This window comes from Balaenoptera acutorostrata, chromosome 18, assembly GCF_949987535.1.
Source record: "Balaenoptera acutorostrata chromosome 18, mBalAcu1.1, whole genome shotgun sequence".
Taxonomy (NCBI): domain Eukaryota; kingdom Metazoa; phylum Chordata; class Mammalia; order Artiodactyla; family Balaenopteridae; genus Balaenoptera; species Balaenoptera acutorostrata.
The window spans coordinates 80,252,416-80,273,259 of record NC_080081.1 but is presented as its reverse complement, the minus strand read 5'-3'; the positions used below and the strand labels follow the sequence as shown (position 1 = coordinate 80,273,259).

General features: G+C 53.5%; 2 protein-coding genes across 11 annotated transcripts in view; both read left to right on the top strand.

The window, feature by feature from the left end:
• Window positions 1-13,327, top strand: part of IFT88 (intraflagellar transport 88) — a 76,082-nt gene extending 62,755 nt beyond the window's left edge. For all 7 annotated transcript variants that reach the window (XM_057532942.1, XM_057532943.1, XM_057532939.1 and 4 more), the window contains 3 exons: window positions 8,036-8,102; window positions 12,482-12,588; window positions 12,784-13,327. In XM_057532942.1, the coding sequence (XP_057388925.1) occupies window positions 8,036-8,102; window positions 12,482-12,588; window positions 12,784-12,909 (300 nt within the window). In that variant the 3' untranslated portion in view covers window positions 12,910-13,327. The remainder of the gene's footprint in view (window positions 1-8,035; window positions 8,103-12,481; window positions 12,589-12,783) is intronic.
• Window positions 13,328-13,598: 271 nt separating this feature from the next.
• The window catches only part of IL17D (interleukin 17D), a 27,108-nt gene continuing 19,862 nt past the window's right edge, over window positions 13,599-20,844 (top strand). For 3 of the 4 annotated variants that reach the window (XR_009005922.1, XR_009005921.1, XM_057532945.1), the window contains exons 1-2: window positions 13,599-16,798; window positions 17,245-17,540. Coding sequence is in view for 2 of the 4 variants with exons in the window: in XM_057532945.1 (XP_057388928.1) it covers window positions 16,448-16,798; window positions 17,245-17,540 (647 nt within the window). In the remaining 2 variants the exon portion in view is untranslated. The remainder of the gene's footprint in view (window positions 16,799-17,244; window positions 17,541-20,844) is intronic. The other variant, XM_057532946.1, reaches the window with a different exon arrangement.

Sequence of the window (20,844 nt, the reverse complement as noted above, 5' to 3'; positions counted from 1 at the left end):
CCGTGAAATTCTTTGGAGCTCAAAACTAGTTCTGTGAAGTTACTTAGTGTAGAACCGTGGGTGCATCTGGAAGTCTTCAGACTTCGTAAGTTTAAGCATCAATGGTTTGTCACTTACGAACGGTGACTGAACGGTGCACATGAGCTCAGGCAAGTTCTGGATCCCGCATGGGGTCCATGTGCTGACCCCGCAGCCGAGTGGGAGTGAGCCTCCCGGCCGGATGCCCCCCACCCCAGTGAGGAGCCAGGAGCCTTCTAGCTCCTGCTTCCGGGGGCCGCACTCAGGCTTTAGGAAACATGGATTCCGAGGACTCCTGGGAAGTGAACTTGAGGGGTCAGGTCAAGACCTGTGCCCGCCACGCACCCTCCTCAGAGCCCCCGCCAGCCCCTGCCCTCCTTGAATCTAGACAGCCTGGGCCGCTACAGGTGCTCCTCTCCTTCTGACGTGGCAGCCCCCCCCACCCCCCGACCGGTTCCGCCCCCCACCCCCACCCGACTGCAACCCCTGTCCTGATTGTTCTCTTTTGCTCATGGGGGCTTGTGATTTTACTGTTGTAAATGAGTATCGAATGTCATTGAAATGGCTTTTCCTTTCTAATGACTACTCAGCCTCTTGATTCCTCTTCATCACAGTATTTGTGTATTCAGTGAACATCGTCAGCTTTTGTCTGTGTCTCTCATAGACCTGACCTCTTATCCTTATGTTGTACTCGCCATGGTGTAATTAAGGACACTTAGTAAGCTCAGACGAGTAACAGTTGATGCGTTTAAATTACGCAGTGCTTACCTTACCGGCTTACCCAAGTGAGCGCTGTGTCACTGTGCTCGAGCAGTGTCTCTCTTCCTAATGCCTTATCACTGCCGCACTGCACTGTGCCTGCGTCACTCAGATACGTCCTCTCGTCCCAGCCGTTCCTTCGTCTTCCTTTAAGTCACAGCCCTTATCCACAGAGCACTTTCTTTCTGTTTCCTTGAGATCAGTTTCTCCATTGTTCTTTGGGACTGCTCATTAAATCTTACATAAAGAGAAACATTTTCTTGTTGTTTTCTCACTTATATTTTGCTTATGAACACAAAATTGAGGGGGAAATTAGTGGAAAAGGTCAGTCCTGGGAAGGAGAGCAGAGGTTTACAGAGAAGGAGTCCTGTGGGTCCGAGAGCAGCCTTCTCGGGAAATCGCTGCGTGTCCCCGTGCATTTGTCTAGATTGTGAGCCGTGGGGCGGGCACCCTGTTTCCTGGCTGCGTGGTGCATGAGACGCTATTTGTTATGAAACAAAATGTCGCAAATAAACGCCTGAAGTAAGGATGCTATCCTTTTCTAAATTTGAACTTAAAACTTCTTGTTACTCTTCCTGTGTGTCTCCTGTTTAGAATCTGTCTCGATGCAAAAACTTAACGTTTTTCCTTCGTAATTAGGATTTCTTCATAAAATCATTGCCGAGGCCTGTGTAATACCTGTTGTACAGATATATCTTGATTTCTTTGAATATTTCCACATGGTTAGGTATCTTTTTTCCAGTTGGTGACTTTCTACAGTCTGTCTAGCTTTCAGGTGTTCCTTGCTAAAGCTCTCTGAGTGTCTGTAGTCGAGCTCGTCCATATTGTTAGCTGGAGACGTTTGGGAACCAGCCACAGGGTTGAGACCAGGGATGTCCTGGATAATCACGCCACACCTTTACCTGAGCTGCTGGAAGGAATGCAGAGCTGAGCCCCTGTCTTTACCCTGTCCTTGCCCCTGCCAGTGCTGACGGTGGCAGAAGTTTGGCAGCAGAAGGAAAAGAAGTGACGAGGCTGGGTGGCCTTTCCTGGTCTCCCTGCTCTGGCTGCAGTTTCCCCTCCTTCCACCTGATGGCGTCTGCTCAGCTGGGCATCAGCCACCGGCAGCGGCAACACCCAGTGCATGATGAGCACGGGCCCGCTCTAGCCCTTTGCATGTACTGGCTAATTCAATCGTCACAGGAGTCCTATGCCATGATGTTGGATGTGGTTTTATTATTACTGTTCTTTAAGATGAGAAACCTGAGGCCCGTGGTTGCAAAGCAACTTTCTCCAGGTCACACAGCTGTCGGGGGGTAGGCCTCGGATTCACATCCGGGAAGGCCAGCTTCTGAGTCCAGGCTCCTGACTGCCATGCCCTGCTCCCTTACGGATAGTAGAGAAAAAGGATGATGCGACCAATTACTTTCAGTGGGTGTATAGTCCTTCCTTTTCTGCATCCAGGACGTTGGTAGCTCACTCCATGAGCTAAACGAGAATGCACCTCTGTGAGCTCACTCTGATTCGATCAGAGCTCGGGCCTCAGAACAGTGCTCTCCAAGTGTGGCCTGTGGACCCTCAGAGCCTCAGAATCGCCTGGGCTTCTTACAGTTACAAAGTCTTGGGCCTCGCCCCAGACTACCCCAACCCCAGAATTAAAATCTCTGGGTACGGGCTTCCCTGGTGGCGCAGTGGTTGAGAATCTGCCTGCTAATGCAGGGGACACGGGTTCGAGCCCTGGTCTGGGAAGATCCCACATGCCGCGGAGCGGCTGGGCCCGTGAGCCACAATTACTGAGCCTGCGTGTCTGGAGCCTGTGCTCCGCAACAAGAGAGGCCACGATAGTGAGAGGCCTGCGCACTGTGATGAAGAGTGGCCCCCGCTTGCCACAACTAGAGAAAGCCCTAGCACAGAAACGAAGACCCAACATAGCAATCAATCAATTAATCAATAAAAAAAAATAAATCTTTAAAAAAAAAAAAAAATCTCTGGGTATGGAGTCCAAGAATCTGTGTGGTTTTTCAACAAGTTCTCAAACGCATTTTTTATTCACAGACCTTCAAGAAGCACTGGTGTAGTGTTACGCTCCCGAAGGGTTACCTTCAAATGATCAAACACCAGCTCAGGATACAGAATCTGCTTTAAGGGGAAAAGCAAACACAAAATAAATCAGGCCATGGATTTTTAAACACTGTTTTAAAATGGAAAGGGATTTGTGTAGACCTAAGAAGGAAAGAGAAACAGATTCAGGATTATGTGGACCGGGATCATGGACCTCCCCAGGCCCCTAGCTCCTACCTTAAAGCACTAAAGCTGGAAATTCATTTCTCTGGACTGACTTTTCAGAGAAGTGCGTCCTCTTCTGGAACACTTACGGAGAAGGAGGCTGTTCTCCCCTTTGTGCTGGGGGCCTGTGTTCCTGGGCAGGGAGGGAGCTTTGTGTCCTGTTTGCAGAGCCGTGGCAAACAGTCCCGGGCGTGGGGTGGAGCCGCCCCCCAGCAGTGTTGGGTTTTAAGAGACAGTTCGAGTTTCCGCTTCGCTGAACAGAAGAACGTTAGCTGCAAGGAACTCTTCAAACTTCATTGCACGAATGGAAGAGAGCAAAAGGGGAAGACAGGAGTTGAAGGCTGAGTATTTTAAATATGACAAGGAAGAGAAAGATACCAGCCCAAACCAAAGAGGATTAAGGGACAAAAGGAAACGATTAGGAGGGAGGAAGAAGATGGGGAAACAGATAGTTTACAAAACACAAAGTTTTAATTGCTCATTCACAAATGAAGTACATTAATAATTTATTCCTTTTTAAAAATCGAATTTCTAAATTTTCACAATATTCAAAAGGAGAATTCCTCTCCCGGTATTTGCCATTTTCCCCCCAAAGAAATCAAATAATTTCAAGAAATTCTTTCTTTGGCCAACTTAAAATAATATGTGACATTCAAAACTAATGTAAAATATAGTTGGTACTTATGCTCAAATTTCCAGTTATTTCCAGAAGCTAGTTGAGTAGAAACCCTTTTGGTCATAGTTCTTAAAAGGAAAAAGATTCTGTATGAAGATCTCATAAAGGCATAGCTTTAAATGAACTGTGAAGGAAAAATGCAAAATTTTTAAAGTTTACGTATGTAATGAAAGCTGCAAGGATGTTTTGCCCATTTTATACGTTATTGCATTTATAAAGTTCAACAAAAACACAGAAGATAATTTATATAGCATTCATCCTTGGTATCAAGTGTGTGGTGATTTGGGCCTTGACGTTTTCCAGGGTGAGGCTCCCGCGATGCTTTGGTTAAAGGCCGTGGAGTCCCGCCTGCCGGCATCACCCTGCGCCGGGTCCTTGGGTCACCTGCTCATGAGACACTTGACACGGACGAGGTGCTCCAGCTTCTCGTCACCTGGCAGGAGAGTGAGACACACACAGGTCGCCTGCTGCCCGTGTGCACTGGATGGGGTTCGGCCCGTGACCAGGGGTCCGAGTGGTCCCCGGCGGAGGTGTGGCTGGACCTCGGGGCCTGGCGTGGAGACGGGAAGGTGTGAGAGAGGTCCGAGGGCAGGGAGGGGCGGCCACGTTCGTGGGTTCTTTGGAGTTGAAGCTACAAAGAAGCGTCTTAAATCCTGTTTTCTCTTGAATTTGAAGTCAGAGCCAATCTTCTTAAGGATCCTTAACTAGGTAACAACTGCTCCTTGTTCTAAGACAAAAATCTACTTCTTACGGATGGTGGACGGAACCCCGAGCTTTCCTCCCAGCCCCGGCCAGCTCCAGACCTGGTTCTCATCAGCAAGATGAGGACAGCGTTGTCGGCTGGCCTTCCCAAGCCATCTGCGGCGCGCTTGGGTCCGTCCCAGTCTGTCCCCGACATGGCTAGAAAATGACCACATACTTGGATGTCAGAGACGTCAAATCGCTGCGGGAGTTTGCAGCCGTCACCCTCGGGTCCTGTGACCGCAGTCCCCCGGGGGCGGGTGACAGTGTGACAGTGTGGGGCTGCGCGGGTCCTGGCGACTCTGCCTGACCCCTGCCGGAGAGCAGTGTCGTGTGTTCGCGGCGGGGAGAAGACACTCTCCCAGCACTTCCCTGTTTAATTTTTCCATCATTTTGTTTATATCTCCTTTGCTCCTCTTCTCTTTGTACCTTCTTCTCTCATTTTTTCCCCAAAGTGGGAATGGCATCTCTTTTTTTTTTTTTCATATTATTGAAAAAACAAATGTTATTCTAAAAATACAGGTAGATTACTTTTGTAAGTAACATTTTAATTCAAATAAAAATGTGTTAAGGAAAAAGTGAAAATCATTCAGCCACGACTTTGAGATCACTGTTAGCATTCTGACATTTCATCATCCCAGGCATTTTTACAAATATATACAAACATATATCAATACATTTTTTTAAATGGGACTTTTTTTTTTTTAAACAAAAGTGGATTTTTATAAAAGTACTGTCTTGTAACCTGAGTTTTCCCTTCACTTAGGAAGATAACCTGGGCAGCTTCCCATGTCAGCAAAGGCAGGCCTGTGTCGTTTTTTGCCCCTTCTGTGGCTGTTTGACGTGTCAGTGTTGCCATGATGAGAATCTTCTGTCAGTCCTGCTTCCGTACCTCACGCCCCTGCAAGCGAGTCCAGATTCCTGGGAACTTTATGAGGTGTTGAAACTCTGAGAAGGCGGCAGTGTCTCCTGCTGAGAACAAAATGTGACACTGCAGTGCGCCTGTGTCCCTGGGCCTGTGGTCCGCCCCTGGCATTCGCTGTGGGGCTGGGACCCGTTTGCACCGGCTCCTCTCAATAAGTTGTTATTGTTGTGCCTACTTTATTTTTAGAGTTTCATGTTCTCTTTCTCCAGAAGGTTCCCCCAAACTGGACCTCACCTTGACCCCCTCCAGTCACGCGGCCGAAGCATCCCTCCCCGAGACTCTCACGGCCATGGTGTGAATGTAGTGGACACTTTGACCTTTCCACCCTGCGTGACGGAGCCCCGCTCGGTCATCCCCTCCCTGTCCCTTTAGTTCCCGGGGCTCCGGGGGGGTGGCGGGGCCTGACCCTTTGAGGGCTCCCCTTCCTTCTGTCCCCTGAAGGCCCCGCGACCCGGCCTCTGTGGGTGGATGGTCTGAGAGAAGACTTGGCCGAGTCTCCACAGGTCACATTGCTTTAAACTTAGAACCTGATCGAGCCTATGTGCTGGTAAACATTCTGGTCTCACTTGTGACATTGCCGTCTCTGTAACCTCCACGCGGACTTGCTGCTTCGGCTGCTATGGCGATGGGGACACAAGACTGATCACGGTGGGGTTTATTGATTTCCAGTGGCAAATGGGTGGAAGAGGACGAGAACCCTGACCTCCGCCCACAGACGAGTGAGTGGAGTCGTGGGGGCCTCAGGGAGTGAGTGGGGCTGGCCGGAGGAGCCGGTGGAGCCGGGGGACGAGCCCACGAGGAGGAGGCCACACCGGGGAGGGGGCGTGCGGTCCCGGGCCCAGGAAGACGGAGTCTGAGCCCACGGCGGGCGCTGGTCCACTCAGGTCCATGGGGCTCGGCTGAGTCAGCCGGCTCTGGGTTCTCCCGGGAGCGAAGCAGGCCACGCGGGGACCTGGGGGTCTTGATGCAGACGTGCTTGCCATGGCAGGGGGCTTCCAGGCTGGAAAAAAGCAAGGGCGTGACGGGGTGACTTAGGCAAAGGCGGGTGAGAGCCAAAGCATGGGAAGGTTCTAGACGGGCGCAAGGACAGTGTGACGGGGCCACGGTCATCGCCGCACGTGCTCACTTTCCTAGGTTGTCCTGTGCTAAGCTTACAGTTTCTTAGATCTTTTCCCACGTTTGATTTGGAAAAAAGTTTCAAGTTATATGGACATTTGTCTTTATGAGTGTAATTATTTTATCATTCATTGTCTAGGTCTTATAGATACGCTGGCAATTATTAATCTATGGATAGATGAAAACCAAGTTCTGAAATAAAATCTGATTAGAGATATTAAAATATTTTGTTGCATCATTTTTAGATTTTCTTTTGTTTGTGAAGGCACAGGGAGAGATGGAGTTCTGGGGAGATTTCTTTAGAAAAAACTCAAGCATGTTTACATATATTTGAAGGTCCTAAGTTTTAGGAGAGTGTTTCATTTTACAGAAATGAGTCTTTTTTTTCTGAATTTTATTTTATTTATTTTTTATACAGTAGGTTCTTATTAGTTATCTGTTTTATACATATTAGTGTATACATGTCAATCCCAATCTCCCAATTCATCCCACCACCACCCCACCCCCCTGCCACTTTCCCCCCCTTGGTGTCCATACATTTGTTTCTCTACATCTGTATCTCTACAGAAATGAGTCTTGAATCATTGAAAAAAATTGTTTTTTCTTCCTAGGAGACTACAATGTCAGTAATCCCATCCGTGACCTGATAATTTATAAATATTTGGGGAGTTGTCGGGGTTGGGGGAGTAAATGGTGTCCTTTGAATTAATGATGAAATTATGTTTACGTTATTGAAGATCTAAATAAGATACCAATCTGTGTTAAGAAATTTCAATCCAATTGTAAATAGTTGTCAAAAGCCGTCTGTGTCTGCTCACTGACTACCCTCTTCTCCAAACAAACCATTATTCATACAAGAGCCTGGAGTCAGCGTTTAATCAAAAGCTCTAACTTAGGCACAGCACAGCGTGACCGTTCAATGTAAAAATAAACCTAAGAATGTCACAGTTTGAAGATAATTCTCATGTCTTAAGGGTGAGTTGGTGTCTAAGAAAGTAGACTGTTGGGCAGATCTTAGGTACTTTGTGAGATTTAACAATGCCTTTATTGTGGAAGTTCACTTTCAAAACCCTGTTGTCCTTTAATCATGTCAAGTGGGGCTAAAGCAGAAATAGCCCATTCGCAAGGTCCCCTTCTCCCTCCACCCCTTCAGCTACTGCGTTTAAGACCTGAGCTTTCACATCTGGGAGATACTTGGTTTTTAAGTTGTTTGCAGAAGCAAGGACGACCCTGCACTTTGAGGCCTGAGTGCCGTTTGCGTGTCTGTAGGACTGGTTACCCTTCTCAGGGTTTCCCCCTTACTTACAAGGCAGCCCGGGCCTTCCTCCTGCGGGGCCGACTCAGGGGCCGCTCCCAGTGAGCCCAGCCTCGGGAGGCAGGACGGTAAGGCTTAAGGGACACACAGTTTAACTTGTGTTTTAGAAATCGGTTCTTGGTTATTGTTGACCTTGAAGGACTATCATTTATTCCTGTTTTCATTACAGTACAGCTGACGTCCAGTATGTCCTTTCTAACATGTCACCTTCTTGCTTTAGCGCACCAAGTCTGGCAGGGACGGCAGCGGGGGTCCCCGCGGCAGGAGAGACGGGAGCGCTGGCAGTGGTGAGTGTCTCTGCCCCCCGGAGGTGCCGGTTGACAGATTTCTAGTACATGGGCTTCTAGAAGCACCTTGAAGTCATCTGAAAATGTCCTGTTTGTTTGTTTTATACACAGTAAAACCTCACCTACTCTACTTTTGTGAGCATCAGCCTGCTGTGTAATTGAGTGTTTGTAGGTGTTAGTGGGTGTTGGTTCCTGAATAAACGGACCTGTTCCTGCTAATTGATGAATAGACAGTTCACATTGGATAGATTATCACAGGTGTCCATACTAGTGGGTTTTGCTGTGTCACATGTTTTAGATGTACGTTGTAAGGAGGCGCCATGGGACCTGGGGTCGTCTTACAGGATGCTGACAGACCTTTACACTTGTGGTGTAGAAGTGGTGCCGGTCTGGGCACTGGGCCGCATGGCTGTGGTCCCAGCCGTGGCCACTGCACGTCTCTGGACCAGCCACGCAAATGCTGTCGCTTTGGGCGATTCTCTGACTGCTGGGGACATTGTTACTTAATAAGAAGGTTTGTTAAGTTTTCCTCCCCTTTTTCCCCATCAACAAAATCTACCTTCTGTCTCTACTTCAGGGGATAGTAGAAGTTATATTTAGGGGAAATTGGATGGTTTTAAAGAGACTAATAGAAAAACAAATGCTAAATTGGGATCCGTATCATGTCCACAAATAGCACCGTCATGCAGACAGGACCCGACTTCATCCTGTTGTGTCTGTCTGTGGTCAGGAGTCACGACAAAGAGAAATGCGACCCTCGGTTTAGGGAGGCCTTTCTTTCGTTCGTTCATTTATTGGATGCACGCTGGGTGCCGAGGACGTGGGGACGAATGAGACGGGGCCCCTGCCCTCAAGGAAGTCAGGATCTACTTGGAAAGACACACGAGCCCTGATCTGTTGAGGGCGCTGGCTGGCAGGGGTGGGGACGCGGCTGGGACGGAGACCATCCTCGAGGGCAGAGCTCTGCTCTCTAGGTGCGCCCAGGCGCTGACAGCCAGTGCGGTGCCTGGTCCAGCGGGACGCCTGGATTCTCCGAGGGTCAGTCCCGCTGCTCCAGCAGAACCCCCAGTCCTGGCCTGGGTCCCTGGTCCCAGGGACCATCACCCAGAGCTTGCGAAGTTAGCAGGGCGGCCCTGAGCCTGGGTCCTGCATGTGCCGGGGCCGCCCCTCATCTCCCCCACTCTGCCCCTCCCCGCCCCACGCGTGTGGGTGGCCCTCCATCCAGGTCCTGGTCTGGAGACCTGTCCCGGCAGCTCTCCGTCCTTTGTCCAGCGGGGCCACCTGCGGTGGAATTCAGCATTTTGCGGAGTTTAGAGAAGTATGTATTGTGGTGCATTAGCCACGTACCCTATACCCCCCCTGGGGAACATCTCCGAGTCAAAGGAGTCTCACTACTTCAGTGCAGCGTGAATATTCACACTAAGGATAAGTAATGGCCCAGAATAGCTGCAGGTCAAGTCAGGTTTTATTCTTGACGTGAAGTTGTGTTGCTGCCTGGAAAGCTGGCTTTAGATCTCTTTGGAATTTGGATTGTCGTTGAGGGGCTATGGGCCTGCGTCTACCAAAAGCGTGGAAGCACCTCGGGGAGGGTCCGGGCAGCCCGCCGCTCTCGCTCGCCTGCCCTTAGGAAGCCCGCCAGGCGGCCGAGGCGCGAGCCCTTGAACTGCGTGCCCCTTGAAGGAGCAACCCCCAGGGAAGTGTCAGTTACTTACTGAGTTCCAGGACCAGACGCAGCACCCTCTAAGGGTCCTCTACGTCCCGCTGAAAACCTTGAGCTCAGAGTAGCCAAGCGTTCCCTAACGCACACCCATCACCAAGCCTGCCCTCGGTCCGCAGGGCCTGCCCTGGTCACCGTGGGCTTGTGAAGTGTCGCTGAGGCCCCCGGGGGTCCTCACGTTCAGGGTCCACTTGGGAGACTCCAGCCCTCCGAGCGAGGTGTCCTGAGAGCTGCCGGTGCTGAGCCGGAGCCCGGAGGATGGTGTCCACCCAGAGAGTGGCCCCCGGCCCGCCTCCCAGGTGCCACCCCGCGCAGAGGAGGGCGCCTCCTGGGCCAGCCTCCCCGCCACTGCCATTTCTCTCTTAGTAAGTTTTCCTTTCTCCCATCCAGCGCGTTGCAGCCCAGCACAAACAGGCAGTCCTGGGGCACAAACACGCTTCTTGGAGCCGAAGCTCTGGCCGCGGGCCTTGCAGGCCAGGGGTCGTGGGCCTGGCTCTGGGGCGGGTTTAAAGCAGCTCCCGGCTCCCGGGGGGCTTGCCTCTCTCTGTCTACACTTGCCCTTTTGTTCCTGGTTTCCCATCATCGCCAACAGCCCACTTCCTCCCGGGGCCCCTCCCTGTCCCCGGAGCCTGGCTCTCAGTCCGCCTCCAGCTCGCCCAGGCCGGGGGCCGGCCCGCCCAGCTTTGGGGTCTGAGCCCGCCGGGCTTCCTCCTTGCTTCACCTCGCAGCCCCCCGGAGCGCCCTGGGCAGCGTCCCCTCCCCGCCCCCCGCAGCCCCCCGTGGGCCGAGGTCGCTGGCCATCCCTCGGGCCTCTGGAGGAGCTCCCAGCACGACCTGCGTGTTGAAGGGTGCCCGGGGCCCACCACCTTCCACCTCTGCCCCGGGAGACCCAGTGGCGCACGTCTCAGCCCGGCACTCTCTGGCGCTTTGTCTGGACGAGACCCGCAGCTCAAATAGGGGAAAGGGACAGTTTTCTATATGGATCCAGGTGAGGCCAGCCTGGAGCTGGTTAAGTATGATGTGTTAAAATTAAGTGCAGTGCCTACAACTAGGTTTTTAAAAGTGTTGCCTAGGAGAGAAGACCATAGGAAACATGTCATCATAATTATTCGTTTGTATAAAATGACTGTTTCTGAAATGCCTGAGGGCCCTTGAAAACTGTTCTTCTTTTGTGCATCAGACTGGTCTCGCTGCAGCCTGGTCTCTCTGTTAATTTGCTGATTAACCTCAGCGCCCTTCCTCACGAGGGGTCCTCAGATTTGAGTGTGTAGCAGAGTCACACTGGGAAGGCTGGTTAAAACAGACCCGAGCCCCCATCCCCAGTGACAGGCCCGGGGCCCTGTGTTTCTGACCAGGTCCCAGATGCTGCTGCTGGTCCAGGGACCACACCTGGAGAACCACTGCTGTATCTCAAAGGAGAGAATGCAGATTACATGCAGCCTCATGTATGTAAAAGGTCACCGCCACTACTACCACCAAACCCACGTTCACGTATGTGGCAGTCTCTGGTCACCCAGCCTCCGGGCTCCGTCACCCACAGGGGGTTCCCCCCGGGAGGTGGTGTGAGACCCGCCTGCACACGCCGGTGCTGGGCAAACAGTGTGTTATTATTATCACTTACACAAATCGCACTGGGAAGCAGCAGCGTTTGCTTTAGAGCTTTGCAGGATTTTCAGTACTTTAGTTTGTGTTTTACAGAATAAGCTTAAAATGAAATGAACTTGTTTTAAGTACTTGAAATAAAAAATGCATTACCCTTAAATGCAAAATTTTGGCTTCAGGTTTGAACAGCTCGGTGCCAAAACATCAGTTGAGAAAAACAATTAAATCAAATCCACATGCACAGGCAGAGCTGAGCTCCACGAGTTCAGGGTCCACATGGCCGCCCCGTAGCGTCTGCGGGGATGGGGGGTGAGAGGGACAGCGTGTTCCCGAGGCCGGGAGCCGGACGGGTGGCCTCTCCTGCGGCCCCGTCTGCCCTTGGGGGACAGCGGGTTTGCTGACTGACTCGCGTACTGGGTTATGAAGGTTTCGTGTTAAAATTGTTGGTCGTTTACCGTGTGTGATACTTAATGGTTTATTGCGTTTTTCAGTCTAATTTTTATTGTCTTGGGTGTGAACGTCTCTTATGCACTATTTCCATTCCATATTTGGACTCTATAATCCTTTTAAGGTTTTTCCTTAAATTGGGCCAGGATCCATCCTCCTCTGCCGGGCACATCAGACCCCTTCTGTATGCGTTCTCCAGGCATGTGAAGAGAGTTGGGGGGGTGGTGCCTGGGCCAGGCTCGCCCAGCCTCTCCCGCTCCTCACCTGCCCAGGCCTCTGACGGCTCCCAGGCTCCACACGGGCGACGGCCCAGCCCCTTCCCCCCACCCGCTGCCCTGCTCCGCGCCAGGGGGTGTTCGCCAGTGTCTCCAAGCACATGGTGGGAAGGGTCTGCATAAAGCCTACTCTTGAGTGGTGCTTTGACTATATTATAGGTTCCCAACAAGAGATTTCTTTTAAATTTCAGAAAACAAGAATTACATCCTTTGGAAATTGGCTGTCGAATGAAACAGCCTTCCTGTTTCTTGACAAATAAGTAGACTTTAAGATTCGTAATGCAGTGTGATGTTGCCCAGCGTGTTGAACACGTGTGTTGTTGTTTCTGTGTTTCCAGACGGTGGCCAGAACTGTAGTGCCGGTAGCAGAGGCGAGCGGCTCAGCGCCCAGCTCCGAGCCCTGCCCAGGACGGAGGAGCCTTACGACAGCAGCAGTAACAAGGAGCTAGGCAAGTGCCCGGGCCTGGCAGACGCGTCCACCTGGGCGTTATTAAGGGTTTTCCAGCACAGACAAAAGTTTTACATGACTTGGGAGAGCATTTCTCTTCATTCTGGGTTGTTTAGTTTTGAAGATGAGCCTCATTGGTTTCACATTTGCTGTTTTTCCCTGTTCCTCTAATGCAACCATCTGTTCTGAAACCTAGACGCCTCCTATGTGGATCCGCTTGGCCCGCAAATAGAAAGACCCAGAACTGCAGCCAAAAAGAGAGTCGACGAGGATGATTTTGCTGATGAAGAATTAGGAGATGATTTGCTTCCAGAATAATATATATTTTAATGTATTATTTATTAATTAAAGGGAAGGAATCACCTTACAAGATAATACTCATGTTAAAGTTTGGATTAAATACCCAAACTTTAATTTTGCACACTGTCAAAACTTTAAATAAGTGTATTCTGTTCTATGAGTATGGATTTAGATTTTGTTTTGCTTTTAATGGAATAAAAACGTGTGAAAATAATACTTTAGGCCAGAGACTTACCCTCTTGAAAACATTGACCCACAGTAAGAAATAGATCTTGTAGCGCTACCTAGTACCTCCACACACGTAAGTATTATTACTCACTTATTACTACAGTGTGTGCTGCTATTTTCTGTAATTTCATTGAAACAAAGTGTGAGTAATGGAAACACTATATTGATTTCATGGTTTGCAGCTTAAAAATACTGTGCTTGGACATACCCTTGATGAGTCGTTATTCAAGGTAAATTGCTTTGGAAGTTTTGCTTCATGGGGATTCCAACACTAGTAAAGCAGTTGTGTTTGGGGGCAGGAAAGTGTAGTGAGAGAAAACACCAGCCCCTGACCTTCCTGCTCTTCTCCGTGGTCCCTGCAGCCCCGAGCGCCGGCAGCCTCGAGTTGTGCTTCCTGTTGAAACGCGGGGTGCAGGGTCAAAGCCAGGACTGCGTTCATCCTTCTTACGGTATGTCTGGCTGGCGGGTACCGTCCAGAGGAGTGCAGTGATGGGCAGTCGGGAGACGTGGCTGGTCTGTAACACTTCACGAGAGAGGACGGACCCCGCACCTCATTTTACGTTGTTTCCACGGCATGCACACTTCTGTTAGGTGCGGGAGAGCAAACACCAAAATCAGAGCACTTTCCCTGCTCGCAGAAAAGGTTAAGATCTAAGGGGGCAGGCAGTCACCAAATACACTAAACGGCTAGTGTGTGCGAGATTCTGAGGCTAAGGTCGTGACCAAGACAGCAAGACCCTGCCCTCAAAGAGCGTAAATTCTGGCGGGGGAGACAGACAATGTATTTTTTTAATGGGCTTTGGGTGTTGTTAAGGGCGGCGAAGGGAGTGAAATGGAGGAGTGTCACGGGGAGTGACGGTGGTGGAGGAGGTGAGCTGGGAAAGCCCTCCAGGGGCGTTTGTGGCAGCAGCAGGAAGGTGCCTCGAGGGCAGCAGTGCCCGCGGCAGGAGGAGCGCCCGCGAGCGCCGGCGAGCGCCGGGGGGTGCTGGGCGCCGGTGGGCGGGAGCGTGAAGGGCCAGGGCCCGGGCCCGGGGCAGGGGCGGGCCTCGTGGAGCCCAGCGCCGCCTGAGGCTTCACGCTGCCGGTAACAGCGGAGGCGCCCTTGGCAGGTTTCGCTCGGGGAGGGCGCGTGACGTGCTGTGGTCTATAACCTCCGGAGCAGCGGGCCCGCCGCCCGGAGGGGGTTGGCTGGGGCGGGCGGGCGGCCTGCGTGCGAGTGGTGAGGAAGAGAAGAAAGCGCGATGGCAGCGTCTGTGGCGGAGGCGCTGAACGGCGGCCGGTGTTGCCTTTCTGCGGTGGGCGCCAGTGCCGCCATGCTAGGGCCCCGGGAAAGCGGCGAACAAATCGTGCGCTGCGAGTCAGGAGGGCTGCGAGCAGCAGGGCTAAGCGACGTGCGTTCGCGTTCAGAGCCCGGGCGAGAGGTGGGGAGGAGAGATCCGAGGAGGGAGACGGAAGTTAATCATCTCGGAGAAGAATACAACTCGGAAGGTGTGACAGGCCCGTGTGTGGAATGGCCATCTGAGATGCGGCGCACGCCCAGCTGTATGAACGGAACAGAGTGGGGTTGTTCCAGGCAAATGTCACAGAGCAAAAAAGGAACAAGGGACAATGGTATTTGCAGGGGCGTGGCGATCGCGTCGAACCACCAACTCTCAGACGAGAAGGGAAACTAGGGCTCGAGTGGGGTGGCTGGTGAAAAGGCAGGGCCAGCAGACGAGGTCAGACAACTACAGGACAGGTGCGGAGAGAAGGTGCTGGTGTCGGGGGCCACTCACACTCGGACGGACGGGGAGCCGTTACCAGTAATGATCGCAGGGGTCGCGGCGGGTGAGCACAGGCTTCCAGAGTTGAGACGTGATGGGGGAAAGCAGGTGGAGCTGGGGTAGCCAGTTCGAGGCCGGGTCTTGGGTGGCTCCTCCGCAGGTGTTAAAGGTGCGGGAATGAGGTGCCGGCGTGGTGGGACCTCCAGGTGCTGCCCGAGAAGACGACAGATAGACAGAACTCGTGGTGGGGAGACGTGATCTTCGGAGGAGGGAAGGAGGCTTGGATCCGTCAGTAACCCAGGAAGGTAAGTGGATGCAGCCACCCCTCCCCGGCTCCCACGCCAGGGAGCTACCGCCGGCCTGGCGCTGGGGGGCTGAGCGGCCCAGGGGCTGGGCGAGGAACGGCTCTCGTGAGGTCGGGGCCGTGGCACCTTCAGCGGAGAACACTGCAGAAGAGGTAGCTTCCAAGGGAACATGACGAGGCTGCTTTTGAGTATTTTGTTGCCTTTTCTCACTCGTCTTGATGTTGGATTTAACTATGAGCATGTTTATTTCACACGTTCATAAATATGTTCAGGTTTGAGGGGAATTGACTACAGACATTTTGCACCTGTTGAGAAGACAATTTCTCAACTCTGCTTAGCATCACAAAAACGAATTTTATGTTCTATCAAGTGGGCAAGCATTTTCAGTAGTTTATGATCTTTCATAAAATGGAAAGTGTTGGGAAGTAAATACTTCCGTTTCCAAGTAACAGGGGAGGAGAGGGAAGTTGCCATGTTATCAGACAGTAGAAGATATTTTGTTGAATAATGTACAGAATGAGCGGTCTGGCGCTGTATCGCCTTACCTTTCAAAGGATGAAACTGCTGTCTCCTAAAGGAGTCCCACACTTCTACCAAATTTTAAAAAAACAGTATGTGTTTGTGTATTGATATGTTTATTCCCATTTTACCAGAAAGAACACAATTTATCTACTAATCAGAAAAAAGTTTTGCAACCTCAAAACAAACGCTTACTCGCCAAGCTGTAAATAGCTTAAATGGCTTAAATTGGAGATTTCTGTGGGATTTTGAGCAGTAAATAGGACAATTCCTAAACTCTTCAGTTATAGAATATTCAAGGCATACAAAAGTGTTGTTTTTCTACACAGCATAACTGAAATGTAGCTTAACCAGTGATTTACAAGGCAGTCAAATACCAAAGCTGGAAAGCATTTAGGGAACCATAAATTATGTATTTTCTATACCTTCGAAAACCTTTCAGCTGTTATCAATCTTTTGTTTTTATTGGCCAAGTATGACTGCCGTAAAATGACCGTATTCACTAGCCCGCCACCTAAAAAGCATTAAGCATTCATTTACAGAATGAACGAACGAGCACGTCTGCTTTGGTTCTTGAAATAGAATTACCTCGTGTAAGTATATTTTCTTTATTTACAAAGTATTAGGCTTATTTTACATGACTGCGCGCGCTTACAGTCCCGGCATCACGAAGCAGGAGTTCCCGACCCTGTAGCGCCCAAGGATGCCCAGTTCCAGCCATAAAAGTGCAAGCTGGGTAGAATGTTTGGTGCTTGGATTTCGGAGGTGCTAGGGGGGCAGAGAGGGACCGCTTCCTGGTGTCTGGGGGAAGGAGAAGCGCCCCCGCCCCCCGTTCGGAACGCTCTCCATCTCCAGTCCCTCAGAGGAAGTCGTGGCGAAGAAGCTGCTTCCAGGCCCCGCGCGCGCCTCTCCGGGTGCCCTTCCCGCTCCCGCGGCGTCTTCGTCCGGGAGGCTCTTCGCGGCGGCCGGACCCGGCCAACTTCCCTTCCAGCCGAGGCGCCTCCTTCCGCTCAGCGCCGCGCGGCTCCGCTCGGGACGTGTCCGCGCCTCCGCGACCACCGGAGCCACTTCGGGGCGATGCTGGGGCCACCGGTGAGTGCGCGGCGCAGCGGCCGCGTCTCGGCCCCCGGGCGCCGGGGGCCGCCGCCGTCCGTCCGTCCCGGGCCGCCTCGTGGGGCCCGCGCGCCCCGGACACGCGGGGGCCGCCGAGGGGCCCGGGCGCCGTCACAGGCACTCGCAGCCCGCGGCGCAGCAGCCCGGCCGGCACACGCACACGCGCACCGCGCACCCGCGGCCCACGCGGACCCCGGCTCGGGGCGGCGGCGGCGGGGGGCGAGCGGGCCGCCGCGGGGGAGGGCCCCGGGGTGCCCGCGGGCGGCGCGCGGGCGGGGAGGGCGCGCGGGGGCCGGCGTGGTCAGCACCCATCCTCCGGGCGGGGGCGCGGGGCGGGGGGCGTGGGGCGGGGCCCTGGGGGCGGGGGCGCGGGGCGGGGCGCGGGCCCCTCCTCCGCGCGGCGCTGAGCGCGGCCTGTCCCGCAGGTCTGGGCGCTGGTGGCCGGCGTCCTGCTGGCGCTGTCGCCGGGCCGGGCGGGGGGCGCCCCGAGGGCGGGCCGGCGGCCGGCGCGGGCGCGGGGCTGCGCGGACCGGCCCGAGGAGCTCCTGGAGCAGCTGTACGGGCGGCTGGCGGCCGGCGTGCTCGGCGCCTTCCACCACACGCTGCAGCTGGGCCCGCGCGAGCAGGCGCGCAACGCCAGCTGCCCGGCCGGGGGCAGGCCCGCCGACCGCCGCTTCCGGCCGCCCACCAACCTGCGCAGCGTGTCGCCCTGGGCCTACAGGTGAGCGGGCGCGCCGGGGGGCGCGGGGGGGCGCGGGGGGCGCCGGACCGTCAGCGGCTCCTTCCCGCAGAGGCCGGGCAGCTCCCTCCGAGGGACCCGCGTCCTCCGTTCACCTTTCCGGTCTTTCAGACGCCCGTTTCTCGAGCACCTGCGCCTTGCTAGGTACGTGGTTAAGTGGGGTCCACGCGGCCGAGCCCGGGGAGCTTTCGTTGATTGTTAGAGGACTCTGCGCAGGAGGCCTGTGCGGGGTCTGACGTGGGGTCTTGCGGACGTTTCTCGGGCGCCTGTGCTGGTCCAGGTGCTGCTGGCCTTGGACCCTCCGAGCCCGTCAAGCCTGTGGTCGACAGGAGGGGGGGTGGCGGTCATCGGGAGCAAACGAGGCGGGACGTGATTGGACACGAGGAGTTAAGTGTGCGGTGGTTTAAGCGGGGGGAGGGGGAGGACGGGGGGCATCGAGCACGCTGGAGGACGGGCGTCATTCCAGGGTCGCTGGGGGAGAGGTCATCTCGCAGGAAAGCAGTGACGTGCAGGCAGGGCACAGTGTGGCTGGAGCGTCCTCAGCGCACGTATGGCCGTCCGCTTCCATCCCTGCTGTCGCTGCGGAGTGTCACCGTTCCGAGGGGCTCCCAGTCAGGCTGGAGAAGGTGGGATCCCTCACTGCCACAGCCTCGGGAAAGGGACGGGGTGACCCGGAGGAAAGGAAGGGAGGGAGGAGCTCAGGCCAGGGGGGCGGGGGGCGGGGAGCGCAGGCCTGGATTTGCCCTTAGCAGTGTTTGCAAGGTTGACATTTATCCTTGAGGGTGTTTTTTCGATCGAGGAAGCCATACAGCCACTCGTGTTTCGTGTTTCGGGAAGCTGTCCCTGCGGGGGGGAAACTGGACACACGCAGCTAGGATGGTGGGAGAGGTGAGACCAGGACCAATTTGAATGGCACTGCTTAAAGAAAAAGGGACAGGATTTAGTGGAGGATGGTTCCGTGTGGGACGGAGGGGCCGCCAGCGTCCCAGTCCCCACGGTGGGCTATGCGGGGACGTGCGAAGACCTCCCCCGCCTGCCGTGGCGCCCAGCCCCCTCCGCCCCGCGTGCTCGTTCTTCCCGTCTGCGGCTGGTGCCCTCGAGACACACCTGTCGGCCATTGACGCTGGTGTTTCGTCTCCGCCTTTTCCTCTTTCTCCCCACCATTCCCAGGGCCCCAAAGGGTGGGTTGTTGTCCCGCCCTCTCTTTGTAGCCTCATGTCACACCCTTAACGTGCGAGGTGGCATCCCGGAACAACAGACTACGCTCTCCTCCCAGGCCAGGCCGAGGCCCGTGGACCACGAGGCAGCAGAGTAACTGTTACTCAGGACCTCCTGTTGGGCGCGTCTGCCACGTGTCTGGCTTGGGTGGTTGACGTATTTTAGCAACAGGACGAGCAGGCTCCGTGGAGGAAACGAGTTCAGGGCTGGGCTGCGGAGTTCCGTCCCTGAGAGCACGCGGGCGGAGGTGTGGTCTCGCGAGAGGTCGGGGCTGGAGCGCAGACCCGGAGTTGTCAGCTCGAGAGCTCCGCGTGGTGGAGTTGAGCTGCCCGTGCACGCTGCTGCCACTGACGCCTGTGTCTCCCCAGGAAAGACCCCAGAGCGGAGGGAGCAGGGCGCGGCCGGGGCAGGTGGCTGTCAGGAACCCAGCATCGCGTGGTTCTGCCTGGGGAGCCTTTGCTCCTCGCGGGCCTGGGCCAGGAGCTACGCCTGCGTCGTTTTTCAGACATTTCGAGCCTCGTGAGCTTGTCCCTCGGTGAGCACGGGGAGGCCCGATGGCTCCACGCTCTGCGGGAAGGATGGTTTCCAGGATGGGCACGGGCCCGGACTGCAGGTGGCTGGCCGCTGAAGCCGGCCCTGCCTGGTGCTGCCGGGAGACCCCGCCCTGCGCCCTGACCTCGGATCACCTCCCCACCTCCCGAGTTTCTGGGAAGATTAGAAAAAGCAATACACGTGGCATCCAGGAGCCTCTTCTAAGTGGTGTGCTTAGACGTTGCTGCTGGGCGGGATCGCGGGCGGTAGAGCGGCCTCACCTGTGCTGTGTCAGTTCAGACTCAGAAGTGGTATTTAAGGCTACAGACAGAACTTTTAAAGATGGATGGGGAAATGGACTGCATGTCAAACCTGAAAGGCACAGAAAGGACCACTTCAGCTGGGTAAGCTAAGCTTTAAAATAGAAATTTGGAGTATAAGGTGGTTTTCCTTCTCTTTAGGGGAGAGATGGATCATTCGATAAATAGTGTTGGGACTGGGTAACTAGCTGAAAAGATATAGTTGGATCTCACTCTTGTATGGAAATAAGTTCCAGATGATTCAGACTTAAACGTGAAAAGTAAAACCACAAAAACACATAAAAACGCAGTCAATTATATTTATACTCTTGAGTGGAGAAGGCCTATTTAGTAGCTCACAGGCCCCCAAAGTCATTAAAGAGGAGAGTGATAAATTTAATTACATAATTATCTGCCATTTCTTCTTGGCAAAATTGGAAAAAAAAATACAAGGGCAAACTGGGAAAAAATACTTGCAACCCATGTGACAAAGGGCTTGTTTCATGAAGAGCTCCTACAAACCAAGAAACAGGCCCAATGAATTGGTATAGATGATCTTATTTACAAAACAGAAATAGAGACACAGACGTAGAGAACAAAGGTGTGGATACCAAGGGGGAAGAGGGGGTGGGATGAATTGGGAGACTGGGATTGACATATACACACTATTGATACTATGTATAAAATAGATAAGTAATGAGAACCTACTGTATAGTGCAGGGAACTCTACTCGGTGCTCTCTGGTGACCTAAATGGGAAGGAAATCCAAAAAAGGGGATATATGTATATGTATAGCTGATTCACTTTGCTGTACAGTGGAAACTAACAACATTGTAAAGCAACTGTACTCCAATAAAAGTTAAAAAAAAAAAAAAGACCCGATGAAAGGAAGATAGAGGCCGTGGTCAGTCCCCATGGAGGGAAGTCACATGACCCCAACTCTGAAAGGAGGACAGACCTCGCCCTCAGGCGTATTTAAACTGTACTGGCACTTCCCTGGTGGTCCAGTGGTTAAGACTCCACGCTCTTAATGCAGGGGGCCCGGGTTCTATCCCTGGTTGGGGAACTAGATCCTGCATGCCGCAACGAAGATCCTGAGTGCCGGAACTAAGACCCGGTGCAGCCAACTAAATAAATATTAAAGGGGCTTCCCTGGTGGTGCAGTGGTTAAGAATCTACCTGCCAATGCAGGGCACAGGGGTTCGAGCCCTGGTCCGTGAAGATCCCACATGCCGCGG